The sequence below is a fragment of the Oreochromis niloticus genome, linkage group LG2 (genome assembly GCF_001858045.2).
Source record: "Oreochromis niloticus isolate F11D_XX linkage group LG2, O_niloticus_UMD_NMBU, whole genome shotgun sequence".
In the NCBI taxonomy this organism is placed as follows: Eukaryota; Metazoa; Chordata; class Actinopteri; order Cichliformes; family Cichlidae; genus Oreochromis; species Oreochromis niloticus.
Window position 1 is genome coordinate 32,430,298 of NC_031966.2, and position 17,912 is coordinate 32,448,209.

At 41.0% G+C, this 17,912-nt stretch overlaps 1 protein-coding gene across 2 annotated transcripts; it reads left to right on the top strand.

Moving 5' to 3' along the window:
• The first annotated feature begins 8,456 nt into the window (after positions 1-8,456).
• On the top strand, positions 8,457-17,412 carry ube2d2 (ubiquitin-conjugating enzyme E2D 2 (UBC4/5 homolog, yeast)). 2 transcript variants are annotated; one of them, XM_003451766.5, is made up of 7 exons: positions 8,457-8,738; positions 11,206-11,269; positions 13,785-13,816; positions 13,980-14,057; positions 14,205-14,310; positions 14,669-14,762; positions 16,143-17,412. In XM_003451766.5, the coding sequence occupies exons 1-7, from the start codon at positions 8,715-8,717 to the stop codon at positions 16,186-16,188; spliced, it is 444 nt and encodes a 147-aa protein (XP_003451814.1). In that variant the 5' UTR covers positions 8,457-8,714; the 3' UTR covers positions 16,189-17,412. The 2 variants fall into 2 exon arrangements, with proteins under 2 accessions (XP_003451814.1, XP_005456371.1); XM_005456314.4 differs by lacking the exon at positions 8,457-8,738 and adding an exon at positions 9,584-9,605.
• Positions 17,413-17,912: the final 500 nt, after the last annotated feature.

Sequence of the window (17,912 nt, forward strand, 5' to 3'; positions counted from 1 at the left end):
ATTAAAGCCCATCTAGCAAAAGTGACCCACATCAGTACTGTGACAAAACATCAACTAGACATTCAGTTTAAGGAAGGACTTTAATTTGGTATGATGGATCACAGCTGTCTCTGAGGTGTCTTTCCTCTGGCTAATATTCCTAGCTTGCTATGCCAGCACAGATCCAGGCAGGACCCCTCTGACTGTTCCCACTTTCATGCTTCAAGACAAAACATGCAGTTAGAGCTCCTCGGTGAGGAACGTGGGGAACTCTTGGCTTTGTCTGTGTCTTCTTTGGAATCAATTTTCAAGCCTTTTCAAATCTTAGGGCTTTTTTGTAAAAGTTATATTGACTTTTTTATAGGCTTGTTTAGCTTCTGTTATATTCTTCTCTTTTTAATTTTTTTTATTCTTATCTATTGAATCTCACTCTGTTTTATTCTTGACGCTTTGGACGACTCCATTTGAAACAGATTTGTCACTTCTTTTCATAAATGGTTTTTATTAAGTTCTTTACAATCGCATTTTATTTTGTTTTTGTAAAGCACTTTGTAGCACTGATTTTGATAACTGTTAGAAAGTTACTAAAGAGTCTCCATACATTTTAATGCTATGAATAACAGACTCTGATGTGGTACTGGCAAACTGAAGTTCTGATAGAAAGCAGACAATTGCTTCACAGGGTGATGTGTTTCATTATTATTCAAATCTTTTTATTGGTTTTAAACAGTGAAAAACAGCATGACTCACAGAACAATACAATCACAACAACAGGTGCCAAAAGCAATCAGGCCAAAGAAAAAACAAGCAAATAAAACAAAAGACAAAAGGAGAAGGAGGGGTGATGTGTTTTATGATACTAGTTCAAGTGTAATGTTAAAATATGGTTTTTGCCAGCAGCAAATGATGTAATGTACTGGCAGCAGATCCATTAACATAGAGAAGGTTGCTCCTCTGTCTCTTGAAAGACAAAAATATAATTATTAAAAAGCAGTAAAGGCTCAAATAAACCATTTTCAAGTCTCAGTATCATTTATAAAATCTATTGTATCTATTTGCTGGAAAGTATCCTTGATTCAAATTCTGATTAAAATGCCTCAAGAGCCTTCATCAGGAACTCAATGGGAATGTGGCACACAACACTAGAGGCCAACTCCAAGCCCATAGCACAAGTCACCATCAAGTGCGGGATCTACCAAGGAGATGCTCTGTCCCCACTGCTGTTCTGCATAGGCCTGAACCCCCTCAGTGAGATCATTAACAAGACTGGCTACGGATACCGACTACGGAACGGAGCGGTTGTCAGCCACCTCCTGTACATGGATGACATCAAGCTGTATGCCAAGAGTGAACGAGACATCGATTCACTGATACACAGTGACATTCCAATGTCATTGCTGTATAGCCTATACAGCAATGACATTGGAATGTCATTCGGGCTGGAGAAGTGTAGTCGGATGGTAACAAAGAGAGGGAAGGTAGTCAGAACTGAGGGGATTGAACTACCAGAAGGCAACATTGCAGACATAGAGGACAGTTACAAGTACCTGGGGATCCCACAGGCGAATGGGAACGATGAAGAGGCCGCTAGGAAAGCTGCAACCACCAAGTACCTGCAGAGGGTCAGGCAAGTCCTGAGGAGTCAGCTGAACGGTAAGAACAAGATCCGGGCCATCAACACCGACGCCCTGCCCGTGATCAGGTACCCTGCTGGGGTAATAGGCTGGCCAAAGGAGGAGATAGAAGCCACTGACATCAAGACAAGAAAGCTCCTTACCATGCATGGAGGGTTTCACCCCAAGTCTAGCACCCTGAGACTGTACGCTAAGCGGAAGGAAGGGGGCCGGGGACTGGTGAGTGTCAGCACCACAGTCCAGGATGAGACAAGAAACATCCACGAATACATCACGAAGATGGCCCCAACTGACAGCGTGCTCAGTGAATACCTCAGGCAGCAGAAACCCAAGAAAGAGGAGGAAGGCGAGGAACCATCATGGAAGGACAGGCCCCTGCACGGTATGTACCACCGGCAGATAGAGGAGGTGGCTGATATACAGAAATCCTACCAGTGGCTGGACAAAGCTGGACTGAAAGACAGCACAGAGGCACTAATCATGGCAGCACAAGAACAAGCTCTGAGTACAAGATCCATAGAGGCTGGGGTCTATCACACCAGGCAAGACCCCAGGTGCAGGCTGTGTAAAGATGCCCCAGAGACAATCCAGCACATAACAGCAGGGTGCAAAATGCTAGCAGGCAAGGCATACATGGAGCGCCATAACCAAGTGGCCGGCATAGTGTACAGGAACATCTGTGCCGAGTATAACCTGGAAGTCCCGAGGTCAAAATGGGAGATGCCCCCAAGGGTGGTGGAGAATGACCGAGCTAAGATCCTGTGGGACTTCCAGATGCAGACGGACAAAATGGTGGTGGCTAACCAACCGGACATAGTGGTGGTAGACAAACAGAAGAAGACGGCTGTAGTGATCGATGTAGCAGTTCCGAATGACAGCAATATCAGGAAGAAGGAACACGAGAAGCTGGAGAAATACCAAGGGCTCAGAGAAGAGCTCGAGAGGATGTGGAGGGTGAAGGTGACGGTGGTCCCCGTGGTAATCGGAGCACTAGGTGCGGTGACTCCCAAGCTAGGCGAGTGGCTCCAGCAGATCCCGGGAACAACATCGGAGATCTCTGTCCAGAAGAGCGCAGTCCTGGGAACAGCTAAGATACTGCGCAGGACCCTCAAGCTCCCAGGCCTCTGGTAGAGGACCCGAGCTTGAAGGATAAACCGCCCGCAGGGGCGCGCTGGGTGTTTTTTTATATATATATATATATATATATATATATATTACCAGAGGCCATACCTCATAAAATCTTAGTTATACTTAATACATAACTATGAAAAAGTTATAATTACACACTGTTTGAATGGGTTTAAAAATGAATTCTGAAAACATTATTCTGCAGACAGCCTTCACTCCTCAGAGCAGTCAAAAAAATGTGAAGATTCTTAAACAGAAGCAGCTGGAAACAGAGAGATCCACACTGCTCAAACCACAGGAAGTGGTCATAGAGGGAGTACTCCAAGTCCTGCGGGGTTTCTGGGAGCATCGTCCTTGTCCTCTCCTGATCATGGGATCTCAGATTCTAAATAAACTTGGATTGAGTCTCTGCCGCTCACACAGCAACAGAAAGCCAGGCCACCTTGTCCTACTCCATCATCACATGGTCCAGACCATCCTGACAGGAATCAGAGAGATGTACACACACAGCCAACTTTGCACATGTGCTGCTCACTATAATTGTTGATGTAGCAATGGAACACATTTGGAAGATCTTTTAGCCCAGGGCCCCAACGAGCTGGCTCATCACACACTTCTTCCCAACGAAAGCAAGGTTCCTTAAATATTACTGGAACTGAAGAAGAACCAACAACCACTCCATACTCTCATCAGGTTCTGCATCACCTGCTGCTATACCTCCATCGATGTCTGAAATTTATTTCAGGGAGGATGAAATTATATCATGCAATCCCAATAAAAGGGACCTGAGTCTGCTGGGGTATTAGCTCCAGCTCCTCCTGCTGAATCTGTGATTATTCGTTCAGCACAGGATTGCTCTCACACCACAACAGAGCATCAGACCACATTCTTATCTGTCATAAGAAATTAGCAAAACATATCCAGACAACAATGCAAACATATGACCAACATTTACATATCTTATCATATCACTTTTATTCAATAGCCTCAGGAGAACCAGCCTATTCATCTATGTCCTCTGTAATGGACATTTGTTTTTGATCTATATCTTTTGACTTATTTAAGCTACCCTACTAAGTCTCGATGTACTAAATAGAGGACATCCTGGGCTTACCATTGATATCTCATCTGTCTGGGTGGCCTCTTTTAGCTCCAATCAGGAAGGAAATCACAAACAAAGTTCAATGGGAAGATTCGTTTTTTCCTCGGTTCTCAGGAGGATATGAACCAAAATGAGGATATGGTTTACAAGAGTCAAGACAACTTGCTTCAACAGGTAACAAAGGCAGCGATGAGGAGTCAGACTGTAGCCTCTGTTTCTACCTGTTCGTGTTCCTGAAGTAGAATCACTGTGGAGATTACTTTGAAGTCTCTTTGGGCTGATTTCCACTTTGCTTTTTGTTGTCAGCTTTGTATATGTATAAATATGTAAGCTACAAATAATGATTATTCAGAAGTTCCCATTTTCAGTCTTCTGCATTGTATTATTCAATCATCACACCTGTAACCCCCTGAAGTCTAAGTTACCATGTGTGATAATCCTGTGTGTCAGAAAATTACTCTCTTTGTTCCCTGATTGCCAAAACCCGGAGAATAATTTGATAAATACGCACCACATGCTGACAGCCAAGGGTCAGAGTTAGGTTTAAGCTTAGAGCTGGGGTTATCTGAGGATGACTTAGACCTCAGAGGGTTTATCATATATCAGGGTGAGGGTATAGCACTCCTTCAAACACGCCGCCTTACCTGTGTCAGTGTGTCTGACTCCTGCACTGCTAAGATCAGTGGCTGACAGCAAGTGAAAAATACAAATGTGCTATCTGCATTTGACCATTTGGGAGTACAGCTTAGCTTGCCTGTAAGCTGTATTTAAACTGTCTCAGCTAAACTTCTGCTGAGGTTTGCTTTGAGCTGTCCTTCTGATGTTTGCCAAGGCAATCAGCATACTCTGATGAAAAGTCAGAGGGCCTTATCTAACCATGAAATGATTTAAAGTGGCATGTCTTCATCTCTTGTTTCCCATCTTTCACTCTCAAAACCATGCCCATTATTCACACTGCTGTACTTTTAACCCAGCTCACCTCTGGATGTGGTTTTTGGATACATTTCCTATTTTTTTTTTGGGGGGGGGGGGATTCAAGTGTAGATCACTGTTGTCCAAATCAAACAGTCTGCTGCTGTTGGCCGTTTCAACAGCAGATATTTTGACATGTCACAGCAGGAATGACTGAGGTGTGATTGATGGTGTTAATCAGAGTCCACTTATAACCGTTCCAGTCCTTGTACTGTGTACATTTGCTCACTTGCATACATCTGCATGACACAGAGCCATCATTATTGACATCAGCCACACCTGTGCTTTCCTTCCAATAAGAAATCAAATGTTTAAAAGCTTTTTTTTTTTAAATAACTATCTCTCTATGATTGTTGGGGAGAACATACAGGGCAAAAAATTATGAAGCTATACTTAGTGATATATCTCTTAACACTATTGAATGTAGCTCTTTAGTGTGCAACAGAACTACAACATAGCTAGTGACATAGGCCAGAGCTTAAAAAGACCATTACTGGACGCTGATTATGGCGTGAAGCTCAGTAATGTTACAGAAAGTCCTCAGAATTTCCTCAAAATCTACTCCGATTCATGACGGATGGTTGATTTGGCCTCGTACTAAAAGTTAGTGAATCATTAGCTTGATTGTGTTGGGACTCCTTTACTTTTGTAGGTTCCTACATGTTTGTTCTTGAAAAACTCATGACGGAGCCTGCTCTGTTTGAACCAGTGACTTTAGTTAAACGCAGGGTCATTTGCATTTACTGGAATGCAAACTGGAACTATTTTTCATTCACTTTGACATGATTATGTTTTTCTCTGCACATAGGCCAGAGCTCACAATGGCCATAGTGGAGTATGTGGGGCCCAATTTTCAAGCTTTCAAACGAATAAAAACATTTGCCTTGAACAAAGAGATCAGGTTTTATTTTATTTTATATTTATTTTAAGTCAAAATCCAAGGGTCCTCCCCTGAAACTCTAGTTTCTGTCAATGTAAAGATGTTTAACTACACAGTCTCAATATCCTCCTGAGAACCAGCCTATTTATTTATGTCCTCTTTAACAGGCATTTGTTTTTGGTCTAAATCTGTGGATTTATTTGAGATACCTTAATAAGTCCTGTTTTGCTCAAAAGATGACATCCTGGCCTTTCCAATGATATCTTTTAGCTCCAAATAGGCAGGACATCACAAAAAAAAGTTAAACCGAAAGATCCTCTCTTCCTCGGTTCTCAGGAAACAAAAAGAAGCGCAATTTAAACTGTGTGCCTCAGTTTTTCTGCATGTTAAACAAATTCTGCTGCAGCAAACAAATTTTTCATGCACAAATTCTAAGAAATAATGGCAAATTCCTGAATAAGAAGAAATCCGTTTTTTTTCTGGAATGCACTAACGGAAGAGGTGACATCACTCCCAAGGTCCGACATCCTAGTTCTGAGGTATCTGGAACTCATTTTTTAAACTACACAGAAAGTTCTGGTAGCTCATTGCCCGTGTTTTTGTTAATACTGTCCCACAGTAAAAAACTCATTTCTAAAAAACATCTATCACTTTATTGTTTATCTATTACTTAATAACACTGATGTAGTAGGAATGCGGAATGGGGAAGCTCTTTATCAGTTGGCAAAGCTTTAAATGCAAACACAGTTAAAAGTCTAAAAACTATGCCCTCATTCACATTGTCCAAAGTCGTCCAACGGGCCTTCATTGCTAGGCCGATTCTGGCACCCGGGCCTTATGTTTGACACCCCTGCTGAAGATTATTGAGAAGCGAGAAAGCAGAACATTGTGTGCCACACGGATATAACAACGAGTTGCCGAGACAAACAAAACAAAACCACACAAGTAAGGCACAAACATAAACTGCAGTTACTGTACAGCTAATATATTTTTCACTTGCTTAAACAAACCAATTATGTGCCCTCCGCGAACGAGCTCGCGCCCACAGTCGCGAGTCATATCTCTGCACTAAACAAACCCAGACTGTAGTTTATCTGTTACATAAGCCTCTGAAAGTGGACTTACACCTATAGCCACAGCCAGCGGCTTTAGCGTGTTACCAACTGCTGCACTCCCTGCGAAGACGCATACGACATTGAAACTCTTGTAAACCATTTTAGTCTCACGTCCCGGGAGTTTACCTACTGCAAAAGACATATTCTGGGTAGACATTTTGGCTCAGCCCAGACCGTGCCCGTTCAGCCTTACCCTCGCGTGGTGGGAGCCACAATGACGCCAGTTGCACCACTACGTAGGCGGCGTGCACCACGATCCCTCAGGTGCGCATGTCAGCGAAGGGGTTCCCTAGCGGTAACGCAGTGAAAAAGCGAACCAACAACACTTTTTCCGGTTTGAAATGGGCTTTCAGAATAAAGGTTTTTAAGAAACATTTTCAAAATGTATTAAGGCACTGAATATTTGAGTATTACTGATCTCAGAAAAGGAAAGAAGTAAATCAGACAATCAGCTGTCAATTTTGAGTAGTTCAGACTCTGTCCGGAAAGGGACAATAAATCCTGCCAGTCTATAATCCCAAAATACAATGATTGTGTGGGGACAGAAAATACACAGCTGCTCCGAGCTTTTGAAGTCTTGAGCTTGGTAAACCACCCAGGTTGCTTTTGTTGATGCAAAATAGTTGTACCTGTGTGAAACGACTTATAATTTGCAGTGTTAACAGATATTGGGTTACTGTTTAAAAACTCCTGCTCTCAAAGGCAGCCCTCCACAACATTTTATAAAATTGTTTAGGTTTTTTTTAAAATTCAGGATAAAATGGAATCTCCTGTCCTGAGCTTGGGATATTAAATCTTACTGCAGCTGGACAGTTCTCTAAGACTGTGTGGGAGCCAGTTTTTCTTTTCTTAATCTTTCTTAGTGAAATAAACTGGAAATAAATACTGTTTAAGCAGGGAAAATTCTTCAAAGGTTAAGAAAAGTTCTAATGAATTCTCTTACACATTTTTTTTTTTCCACCAATGACTTTTTTAACCAAATAAAATAAAGCATTAAAAAACATTTTTGTTTTGACTGTTCAACTGCAAGTGTGCTCATTCTTGAATCTATGCCTTGAACAGGTGCGGCAAGCTTTACATGGATTGTGCTGTTGCACTGGATGTTGTCTGATACATCCAAACAGTTTTAAACTCAACTCTTTCTTCTACTACTGGCAATACACCTGCATGAGCGAGGTAGAGCGGGTGAATTATTGTTGAGAAAATCAAAGAACACACAGGCACACACACAGAGCTGTCTGCACATTTTTTTTTTTTAGAGAGGTTTAAGGAAGTGCCAAATATTCCATGGTTCAACTTTTCAGATGTGTCGTCTTTTTACTGTTAATATCAATGCAAATTGTTGTATAGAAGTATAGGAATCATGTTTGCAGCCCAAATAATTCATTGACATAGCAAATGACAATCTATGCATTAATAAAGTAAATGTTTACTTCCAGCCCAGGAAAAGGATGCTTCTTTAGGGACATTGGACAGAAAAGCCTGTCAGAATATTAATTTAAAGGCGTTTCCTATGAGACTGTAAACATGTAACAGTCAAAAAGTGGATTTACTTTTGTGTTATATGAGGATGGAGGAGAGCAAGGTAGTTATGTCACTTTTAGATGGTTGTGGTTTGATTGTGAAAAGCGGAATTCGGAAGTGTTGCCGTCTTTGCTGCTAGCAGAACACAGGCCGCAGTGATTTGGTAGCCGCTGCAGTAGGAGGAAGGACCGCGGTTCTACCGCTTCTATCTTTCAGTTTCGCCTCAAAATTCGCTTGGTGGTTCTTTCTGATAGCAACCAGTTAATTATATGTACAGTAACGATCTTCTATGAGAGCTAAATCGTAGTATTACTAACGGACAGTGATATCAATCGCCATTTTAATCGCACGTTTTCCCTGTCAGAAGCGCTAGCACAACAATGGCTCTGAAAAGAATTCACAAGGTAAGGAAGTGAACGGCGAGGCCCAGGATTTCGCAGTTTGGTTATAGATTTAATTCCAAGGTTGTCTACCGGAATCTTGTCCGGCAGATTAGTTGTACTGACAATAATTTGAAAAACGGATCTATTTATTCAAGTTAGGTTTGAGCTGGCAGCTAACGGTCTGTGAGTCTGAATAGCGAGCGGCGACACTGAGAGCAGCAATGCGCCGCCTTTCAGTGCACATCAGTGCTACTATAAATGGGCCAACTCAACCATTGACTGTGTTAGCTGTTCTTGGTTGTGTCACATAGCTTCATAATCTGCTTCGGTTCATTAAGAATGTATTCGATACCGCGTATAAAAAGATGTTTAGCTTGCCATGGCTGTCACTAGTTAATGGTATTAGTGGTGTGTTAGCTGCTGCTGGCTAACATTATCTCTCCCGGTTGTTGGCTAGTTTGGATGAGCTAAAGGGTTCTGTCAGGCTAGCTGACTGCATTTATATCTTTATAGTAAACTAGCGGCAGTTTTCACGATATGCTATCAGATACGTCTTCATTAGTCGATATATACAGCAGCCTGCGTAGCTAACATTATTTAACACGATGGCTCACCTTTACTTAACCCGCTATTTGATTTGACAGATACCTGAAGTTATCCGGCTAGCGGTAACGCTAACGTTAGCTCAGGACTCCAGAGCTTATTTAATTAAAGGACGGACGACTTCTTTGTCGCTATCCATTTAAATATTCGATCATTTGCTGTTGTTAAAGGAACAGTAAAAGTTCAAAAATAATCATCGCTATATCGGAAGCGAGGATGTACCTCTTCCCCGTTTTTTTTTTTTTTCGTTAACTGTATATTGTCATCGTAATTCATAACCTGCAGGTATTCGCAGTAGTCACGTCAAAGCAGCCATGTTATTGTTTGTGTTGAACATGCTTACGGCTCAATAGGAGAAGCAGTACATAAGAAAATTCTTGCTAATGTTAGCAGCGAGTCGGTGTTGTAAAAACAGGCCCCACGCGTTGTTCGCCTTTGATGGCATGTTGCTGATAGCAGGCGAGCGCTATAATCGTTATTGTGCCGCTCGTCTGATTGAGTTTGCTCCGCGTTGTTTGGTCCTGTTGCAGTTAATTTCCCAGTAGCATAAAGCCATGTCATAATTTGGCCAGGCAGCTCGCTTCATGTTTCTCTTACATGACATCCTGTGCTGCTGTCGAGCCGGAGAAGTTAGCGTTTACGCTAAGCTAACGTTTCCAGCATACCGTGTACTGCGAGCTAACCAGTTTACACGGCTGTGTGGGCTATAGTAAAAGCTTTGTTGTCAAATTACCGTGATCTCGGTTTGGGTGTACGTGTGTTAGCCGCTCTACCTGGAGAAAGGCTGTTACGTAATAGCGGTCAGTGCCATAAGCAAAGGCTCAGGGTACTATAGTAGTGTTGTTGTGTCACCGGGAAATGCTTTGAGAGTTACTGTAGCAGGGAGACTTTATGGCTGTGGCACCGGCCTCAGGAGCTGTCTGAAAACAAGACAGAGAGCTCCTGGTGAGCAGGGGAAGTAGTAAGTAGAACAGCCTCTATAAGATTATTGAAGCTCTTTTTTTGTGTCCACCCCCAAACACATGCTTAAACAGAGGAAATTCTTGTGTGGTTATTTTTATGTTGCATTTCCTTTTTCTCTCTCTGTTCTTTAGATTGGGGTTTGCACTGATTGTTTAATTAATAGCCCGATGTTGGTGTTTGTAAAACAACCTGGCTAAAGCTGATATTTCTGCTTGCTCCTTTTTTGTTTGTTTTTTGTTTTTGTGTTTTATCATTTCTTCTTTCAGTTTGTTCAGAGGATTGTTGAAGGTTACTTTAAAAATGTGTATGTTAGGATTTATTCCTAACGATTAAGTTGAATTTCTGAGACAAGAGTCAAAATACACTGATAATCGTGTTTTAGAAACGAGGAAATTTTCTCTGTCAGTATATAGACATAGTTAATGACTGCTTGGACCTCACACAGAAAAGAAGAAGAAGAATAAAACAGCAAAGTACTCAAGCCCTCTGTTCTATACATTGTAGCTAAGAGGTTGAGATGAAGTTTGGCAGGTTCACCTTAAACCTTCCACGCTTTCCTAACACCCTTTGATGAACTCAGGGAGTTGACTTCGATCTTTAACATTTTAAATTTATTTTCTAAATGGAAAATATTAAAATCAATTACTTTTTATTATTCTTATTTTTTTCTTCGTTTGGCCCTACTTAATTACAAAGAAATAAATGTCATTCACCTCTTAAACACACTGTTTGGACCCTTATCTGGCACGATACTGATGTGACACAAAAGATAAACAGACACTTTCATCAGTGAATGCTGTCCTGTATGCAGATACTGGTGTTTTTAGCCCTCTTATCGGTTCTTAGTTAGCTTTTATGATCTATTTAATGCTTCGTTGTATGGCCGGACCCAAACAACTCACATCTCTTTGGTTTGTCTCAGGAGTTGAACGACTTGGCACGGGACCCACCAGCCCAGTGTTCTGCAGGACCAGTAGGAGATGACAGTAAGTCAACCTTTAAACCCACAGTGTCACGTTAGCTGTGTCTAACCAGGATTCAAAACCCTTTCCCGCTTTTTATTTGAACTTATTTGTAATCTTATGTCACCAAATCATTTTTCAATCATCAAATTATACTCGCACATGACATAGGAATCAATGACAGATCCATGAAGACCAACATCTATAAAATAGATTAAATTAATGTTAGTTTCTGCTTGAGCGTTATTTTTAGAGCTCACATCCAGGAAATACCTGCACCTCCTATTGTGAAGATTTCTGGGTAATTATAAAAGCATAACCCACTGTATTGCTTCATGTAGGTTTTACTTTTACTTTCACAGCAAGGGTATTTTTTTCTTTTGTAATGTTGGGAGTAAATTAGAGTTCAGATTTATCTTTTTTAATCTCAGTTTAGTTAACGCAGAAGGCATTAACTAAACTGAACTTAGCTCTGTAGTATGTGTGTCAATGTTTCCTTGTAACCAGTACTTTAAATGTTGTATGTAAAACTCTCAAGGTGCTCCTATTATTGCAGGTTAATTAAACAAAATTTGGTCCTAATGCTAAAATTTGTGTGCAGAGTAAAAAAAAGAAATGTACAGAATATTGGAAAAAATTTGGCAGATGATATGGGGGTATTTTTTTGTACTGAAGGAAAATGTTTAGTGAGCAGTTTAACACTTTCTCTTTGACACATTTCTGATTTGATCAATAACCCCGTTACTCAGTCCTAAACCACAGTTAAAAGTCAGTGTCCACAATCTTGTGACCTGAGGTTTAAGTGTCAGTAAATCCAGACACTTGAAGCCTCCTTTCTTTCTTTCTTTCTTTCTTTCTTTCTTTCTTTCTTTCTTTCTTTCTTTCTTTCTTTCTTTCTTTCTTTCTTTCTTTCTTTCTTTCTTTGCACTTGGATTATCAAATGTGTCATGCTCTTGTTGTGGTTGGTTACATGACATTAAAAGAGGAATTTGTGTCTAAGATCCTTTTAATAAACGCCCTGCAAAATTTTGGAATTTTCACTTTGGCATACTCGGTCTTGTCAACTTGGTCTTGACCCTGTTGTAACGTCAAAATCCAAACTGTAGCTTTTAATGACCAGCATCCAGTTTAGTTAGTTGCTTTTAAGAAATGTTTTGATACATTAAGATCTTGTATTGTGGTAGATCTGACGCTATCCTGTGCTATATACACAAACAGACACATTCAGATTAATCGCTCTGATGATATGCCTTGATATTTAAGTCCATTTAATGATTGATTATATTCTGTGTTGGTAATACAGCAGTGTTTTTACATATAGCTGTAATCCTTTATAATCATGTCTTTTATGAATGATAGTGTGGGTGTAATAAAAATAGCCCTAGATGGATATGTTTAGAACAAGTAGCATGAATAAACACAGACAGATTGTATTTAGGATGTTTAAAAAAGTAGACAGAGTGAATATATTAAGTGTATACACACGGATTTAAATATGAAATCATGGACTTGCAAATTGCGTGCTGCCCCAGTCATTGCACAGAGGTTGACGCAAACTTAGCCAGGAGTAGTAATGCGGCGGCTGCCTGCCCGACACATCCTGAGTGCAACACCTGGGTTCAACAAGAGACCGACACCCACGCTCTTATCTCATGTTTGAGGTTTGTGATGTATGCATACATAACCAGAATCGTCACAGGGTATACAGTGCAGCTGTGCTCTCATATATTGTATTATTTTTAGAAAAAAATCTACATGCTTTAGTGTGTGTGTGTGTGTGTGTGTGTGTGTGTGGGGGGGGGATGTTGCATTTAGGTGCCAGTGTTCCAGTCAAAACAAAAACATTTGATTTTTATCTGAGGACAGCACGCGCAGGACACGTCCGTATGTGTCCGTATGCTGTCAGGATCACAACAACCGTCTGAGGAGTTTTTCCTTTGTGCCATTAAAATGTCAGACTTTAAAACAATCATAACGTGGATCCCATAAGCACTGCGTCTTGGGATTTTGGTGTGCAGTCAGTGTTTGTGCACGATAGCGTCTAACTTTTGTACTTGTGGGGGAAAAAATCAGTAGCAGAACTTTTTATTTGTTTGCTGTATACATCGCTTCCTGCCATCAACATCAAAAAAACCAAGACGGTGTCTCTTGTGAAATGCAGTTATTGTGGCTTTCTTCACAAACGCGACATTTCTCCTCAGACAGGATGCTTGAATTGGACAGGTTTAAAAGATCACAGTAAGATTACAGTGGTTTGTTTTGGTGGTTATCCAAGCTCTTTAAAAAAAAAAAAAAAAAAATCACTTCTTGTTTATTAATTTCCTCTAAAGCAGCAGGTTAGTGTTATTCATGTGCTGCAAGTGTATATGTAATCATTTCTAATTAAGAAAAGACTGTCCTCAGCTGCACTTTATTTAAAGCCTGTTACTCAACTGTATAAATAAACAGGCACGCTTCATGTGGCATTATTTATTCTAACACTTCCCAGACACACATCATGTCCTCAGTTTCATAACAAATTTCTCCTTTTTTGTTTCAGTGTTTCACTGGCAAGCCACAATAATGGGACCTGTAAGTACTCACACAGTCGCAGCTTTAACTGTTTCTTTAGGTTTATGGGAAATTCACGTACATGCGCACGACTCTGAATTGTTCTCACTATAAGTTTTCCACCTGCCTGTTTCCTTTTATACCATAATTGTAATGAAGCCCATTGGGCTTCTCTCTCCTTCAGAATGACAGTCCTTACCAGAGCGGGGTTTTCTTCTTGACCATACACTTCCCCACAGACTACCCCTTCAAACCGCCAAAGGTGAGCACCAGAGCATGCAAAGAAGTAGCTTTTCATACACCTACGCCTAAGTTCCTCTTGCCCGTTAAAGCGTGCCACAGCTTTACGTCATTCAGCTTTCTGCCGTCTCCCCCTCTTTCTTGGCTCCCCCCATTCATCTGTTTTCAGGTTGCATTTACCACAAGAATCTACCACCCAAATATCAACAGCAACGGCAGCATCTGTCTTGACATCCTGCGATCACAGTGGTCTCCGGCTCTCACCATCTCCAAAGGTAAGGAGATGTTTCTGGCTGCAGAGTAAAAGAGAAACGTCTCATTTTCTTTTTCTTTTTTCTCTCATGAAAGCGCTTCCTCCAAATGCATTCCTGTGGCAGAGGTCCTTGATTTAAACTAGAGCAGCACAATCTCCGTGAATGTCAGAAATGGTCCTTGAGCTAATACAGTGGTTTACACAAATAGCGTCCCTCATGCACTGTGAGTGTTTTGTGGACCAATTATGTTTATGATCAGAAGTGGAATAGATGTGACAGGCTAGCATGTGAGGGTCATCCAAAGGAAAATGTATCCAAACTCTGAAAATGTCAGTTTTTATTTGTGAGAACTCTTAACCTTTTGTGTGGTCCGTTCCAGTTCTCCTGTCCATCTGCTCTCTGCTGTGCGACCCAAACCCGGACGACCCATTAGTACCTGAGATCGCCCGCATCTACAAGACTGACAGGGAAAAGTGAGTTGTTTGCATGAATAGTTTGTTTTCACGTGCCTTTTCAGATTGTCGCTAGTAACACTGTTGCTAACAGTGTGTGACATAACAGAAAAAATCGAAACTGTCACCACGAGTCTTTAAAATAGCCGCCCAGTTAACAGTGAGGTTCACAGATGTGTCACTCACTCCCCACATTTGGTTTCGAAACACCCAGACAGCAACAGCAAACCCAACTCGGGGCTTCATAATGGGCGAATATCCCCTGTGGCCATGTCCATCTTTTATATACAGGCTATGGTCAAGAAGGCTGTCTAATGTTAGAGCGTGTGAAACTTGAGCTTTGTGATTAGTCATTTGTGAGGGTGAATGAATGCAAACATTTGGGCACAGACATGTCACCTTCCTGGAGTTGTCACCCTGTTGAGACAATTTTCTACCTGTGAAATTAACGATTGATCGATAAGGTCTGAGAGCCAGAATTGGCTCAACAAAGACTCCCAATTTGGCCCACTGGCTCTGGAAAGTATGAAATATTGCATATATTTTGGACTTTAAACTGTATTTTCATAACTTGGAGCTTTTATAAAGACCCAGAGAGCTCCCCATGGTCATTTGTGCTACATCAAAGTAATTAAGTAGTAGATAAATGACTAAATGGCAGAAAAGGTCCTTTTTTAAATACCTACTATAAAAAAAAATAAAATCTTACAATGGATCCACAGTAAATGGGAAAAAAATAAAAAATAAAAAAAATTACATTTTATGTGAATGAACAAATTAAGTCACACAACTCTTTCATCAACTTTACACATTTATTTCTTACTCTTTCAGGCCAAAGAGTCGTGCTGACAGGTGTGTTTTATATACAGCACGTTTCTCTTATCGTGTAGAAAAACGGACACGTTCCATTGAAAACTCCTTTTCTTGTTTTAAAATATCTGAGGGATTTCATATGAAGCTAAACCTCTTTATCGTGACAGAAAGGAGACCGGCACTCATCTGAGCCTACGATGTAAAATGAGGACGACGTGTCTGCTCTGTGCCATTCGCTCATGAACTTTCTGCCCTCCTCTTTGTGCATCGAGCTGGGAAGAAGCCAATCTGACAAAAAACCTAATAGCTGTGCAGGTTTAGTGACAGACAGTGGACGGCCAATTAAATTGTTGAAACTGCAAGCAAGTTTTGAACAGTCGCGGTGACGTCGCAACAGAAAATTGATGTGGCCGCACTCGTTGTAATTTAGACTTTGGAGAGCGTCTGCTCTAATTCAGCTGCCACGTTTCAGACACGTTGATGACTAAAGGCAGTGGTGCAGATTGACTACAAGTGTTCAACATGTTGATCCTTCACTGAGTTAAAACTGACCACTCTCTTTCTCTGTTTGTTTTTTCTTGTTCACAGGTACAACAAAATAGCTCGGGAATGGACACAAAAGTATGCAATGTAGTGTTGGGGGTAGAAACATGGCCAACCACCTCTACGATGTAAAGGCTAGGGGAGCTTCAGATGTAAAGAGAAAACAAACAAAAAAACCATACAAACAAATGAAAAGTTTAAACAAGATCTTGTTGGTTTCCATTGGAGTGCTTTCTTTGAGCCACGCCTCCCCTTCACCAGAGTACCTGTAAAACTCCCTCTGCCCCACCTCCCCACCTTCTCTCTCCCTCCTCCCCACCTTCTCTCTCTCTCTCCCTCTATTTGCTCTATCTTTACCCCTTCCCTCCCTCCGCCCCTCAGTTCACCCACCCCTCCTCTAGTGTACATATTGTCAACTTGCAACGGTAAAGCCCATCTCTCCTTTTTCACCACCTACCAACTCCTCCTCCATCTCCTGACTTCTGTATTCCATTTGTCACCGAGCAGGTTGGGCTGTCACCGATCCTCCACCCTCCCCTGTTTATTCCTTACACGCCCGCATCCTCACCCACCATCACTAAAAGCATTCCTTTAAGCACCAGTCAAGCTTTGAGGGGACTTTTTTTTTTTCCCATTATCTGCCAGTTTAATTTTATTTTTGAGGGGGGAGGGGACAGTAAGATAGAGGGATTTTTACACTCTGTACCCTTTCTTGTTTTTGTTGTCCTAATGATTTCCATCTGTAGGGGTGACATTTCAAGGAAGTAGTCAAAGGGCACTCTGTGTTTTATACAAGGCTATGTAACATGGAAAAAAATTACACGCAGCCTATTTTTGGTCTTCTGGTGGATTCTATGAAAGGACTTGAATTTATCCCCACACCTCCTGCTCCTCATTCTTCCCTCACCCAAGTTGACCCCTTTGTATACACACACACACACACACACACATGCACGCACAACTGTAACCCCCATGTCACCCTCACCACCACCACCACCGTTTCTTTATTCACAAAAAGTGGAGGTTCTGGACCAGGTATTTAAGCAATTCATTTTTTTTTCTTAGTTTAACCTGTGTTTTTATTTCCTACCCCATAATTCTTTAGGTTGCTTTTATCTTTCTTTTTTTTTTTTTTTTTTTTTTTGCTATTGTTAAATTAGAGGCTAACATCTTAAATGGCTATGGGACTGGCTTGGGCTCTGGGTGCGAGGAGAACCCACTCTTCTTGCACAAAACCTCTGTATATTGAATTACCTGAGAGGCTCGTTGAGCTTTGTGTGTTGATTAAACTGTGTAATAAAAACCTCGACTCCTGTGTTGACTCATACTCAGGCTCTTTTTGAAAAAGGCATACAGAGGCAGGTTGGCGACATCTGAATGCAGTTAACAGGAGGTTCTGCAGAAATCTAACAGGATAAATAAGATGAGCAATTACCTCATTCTTTTATGGTTACCTCTCTTCCACAGAATTCTTTGAATACTGGGGAGCATAACAAAAATACAAGACTTGAAAGCTTTTGAAATTACATAATTCTTGGGGGTTTGGTTGAGTCCAGTCAAGCCTTTAGAAAAGGTCATTTGTCGCCCTCTGGTGGTATGTAAAGTAATTAAAAGTTGGGAGACCTTCCAGCTCTATCACAGCTAAATTTAAAGCTTTGACTGGTAAAACTTCATACTGTTAATTTATATATTTAAGTCTTGTAAATTTATAAGTGGGGTTTGTTTTGAGTCGAAGTTGTAGTTATGTTCAAAAACTGCCACCCCGTTTTTTTTTTTGTTTTTTTTTTAAGCCTGTAAAGGAAATGGGACTCACCA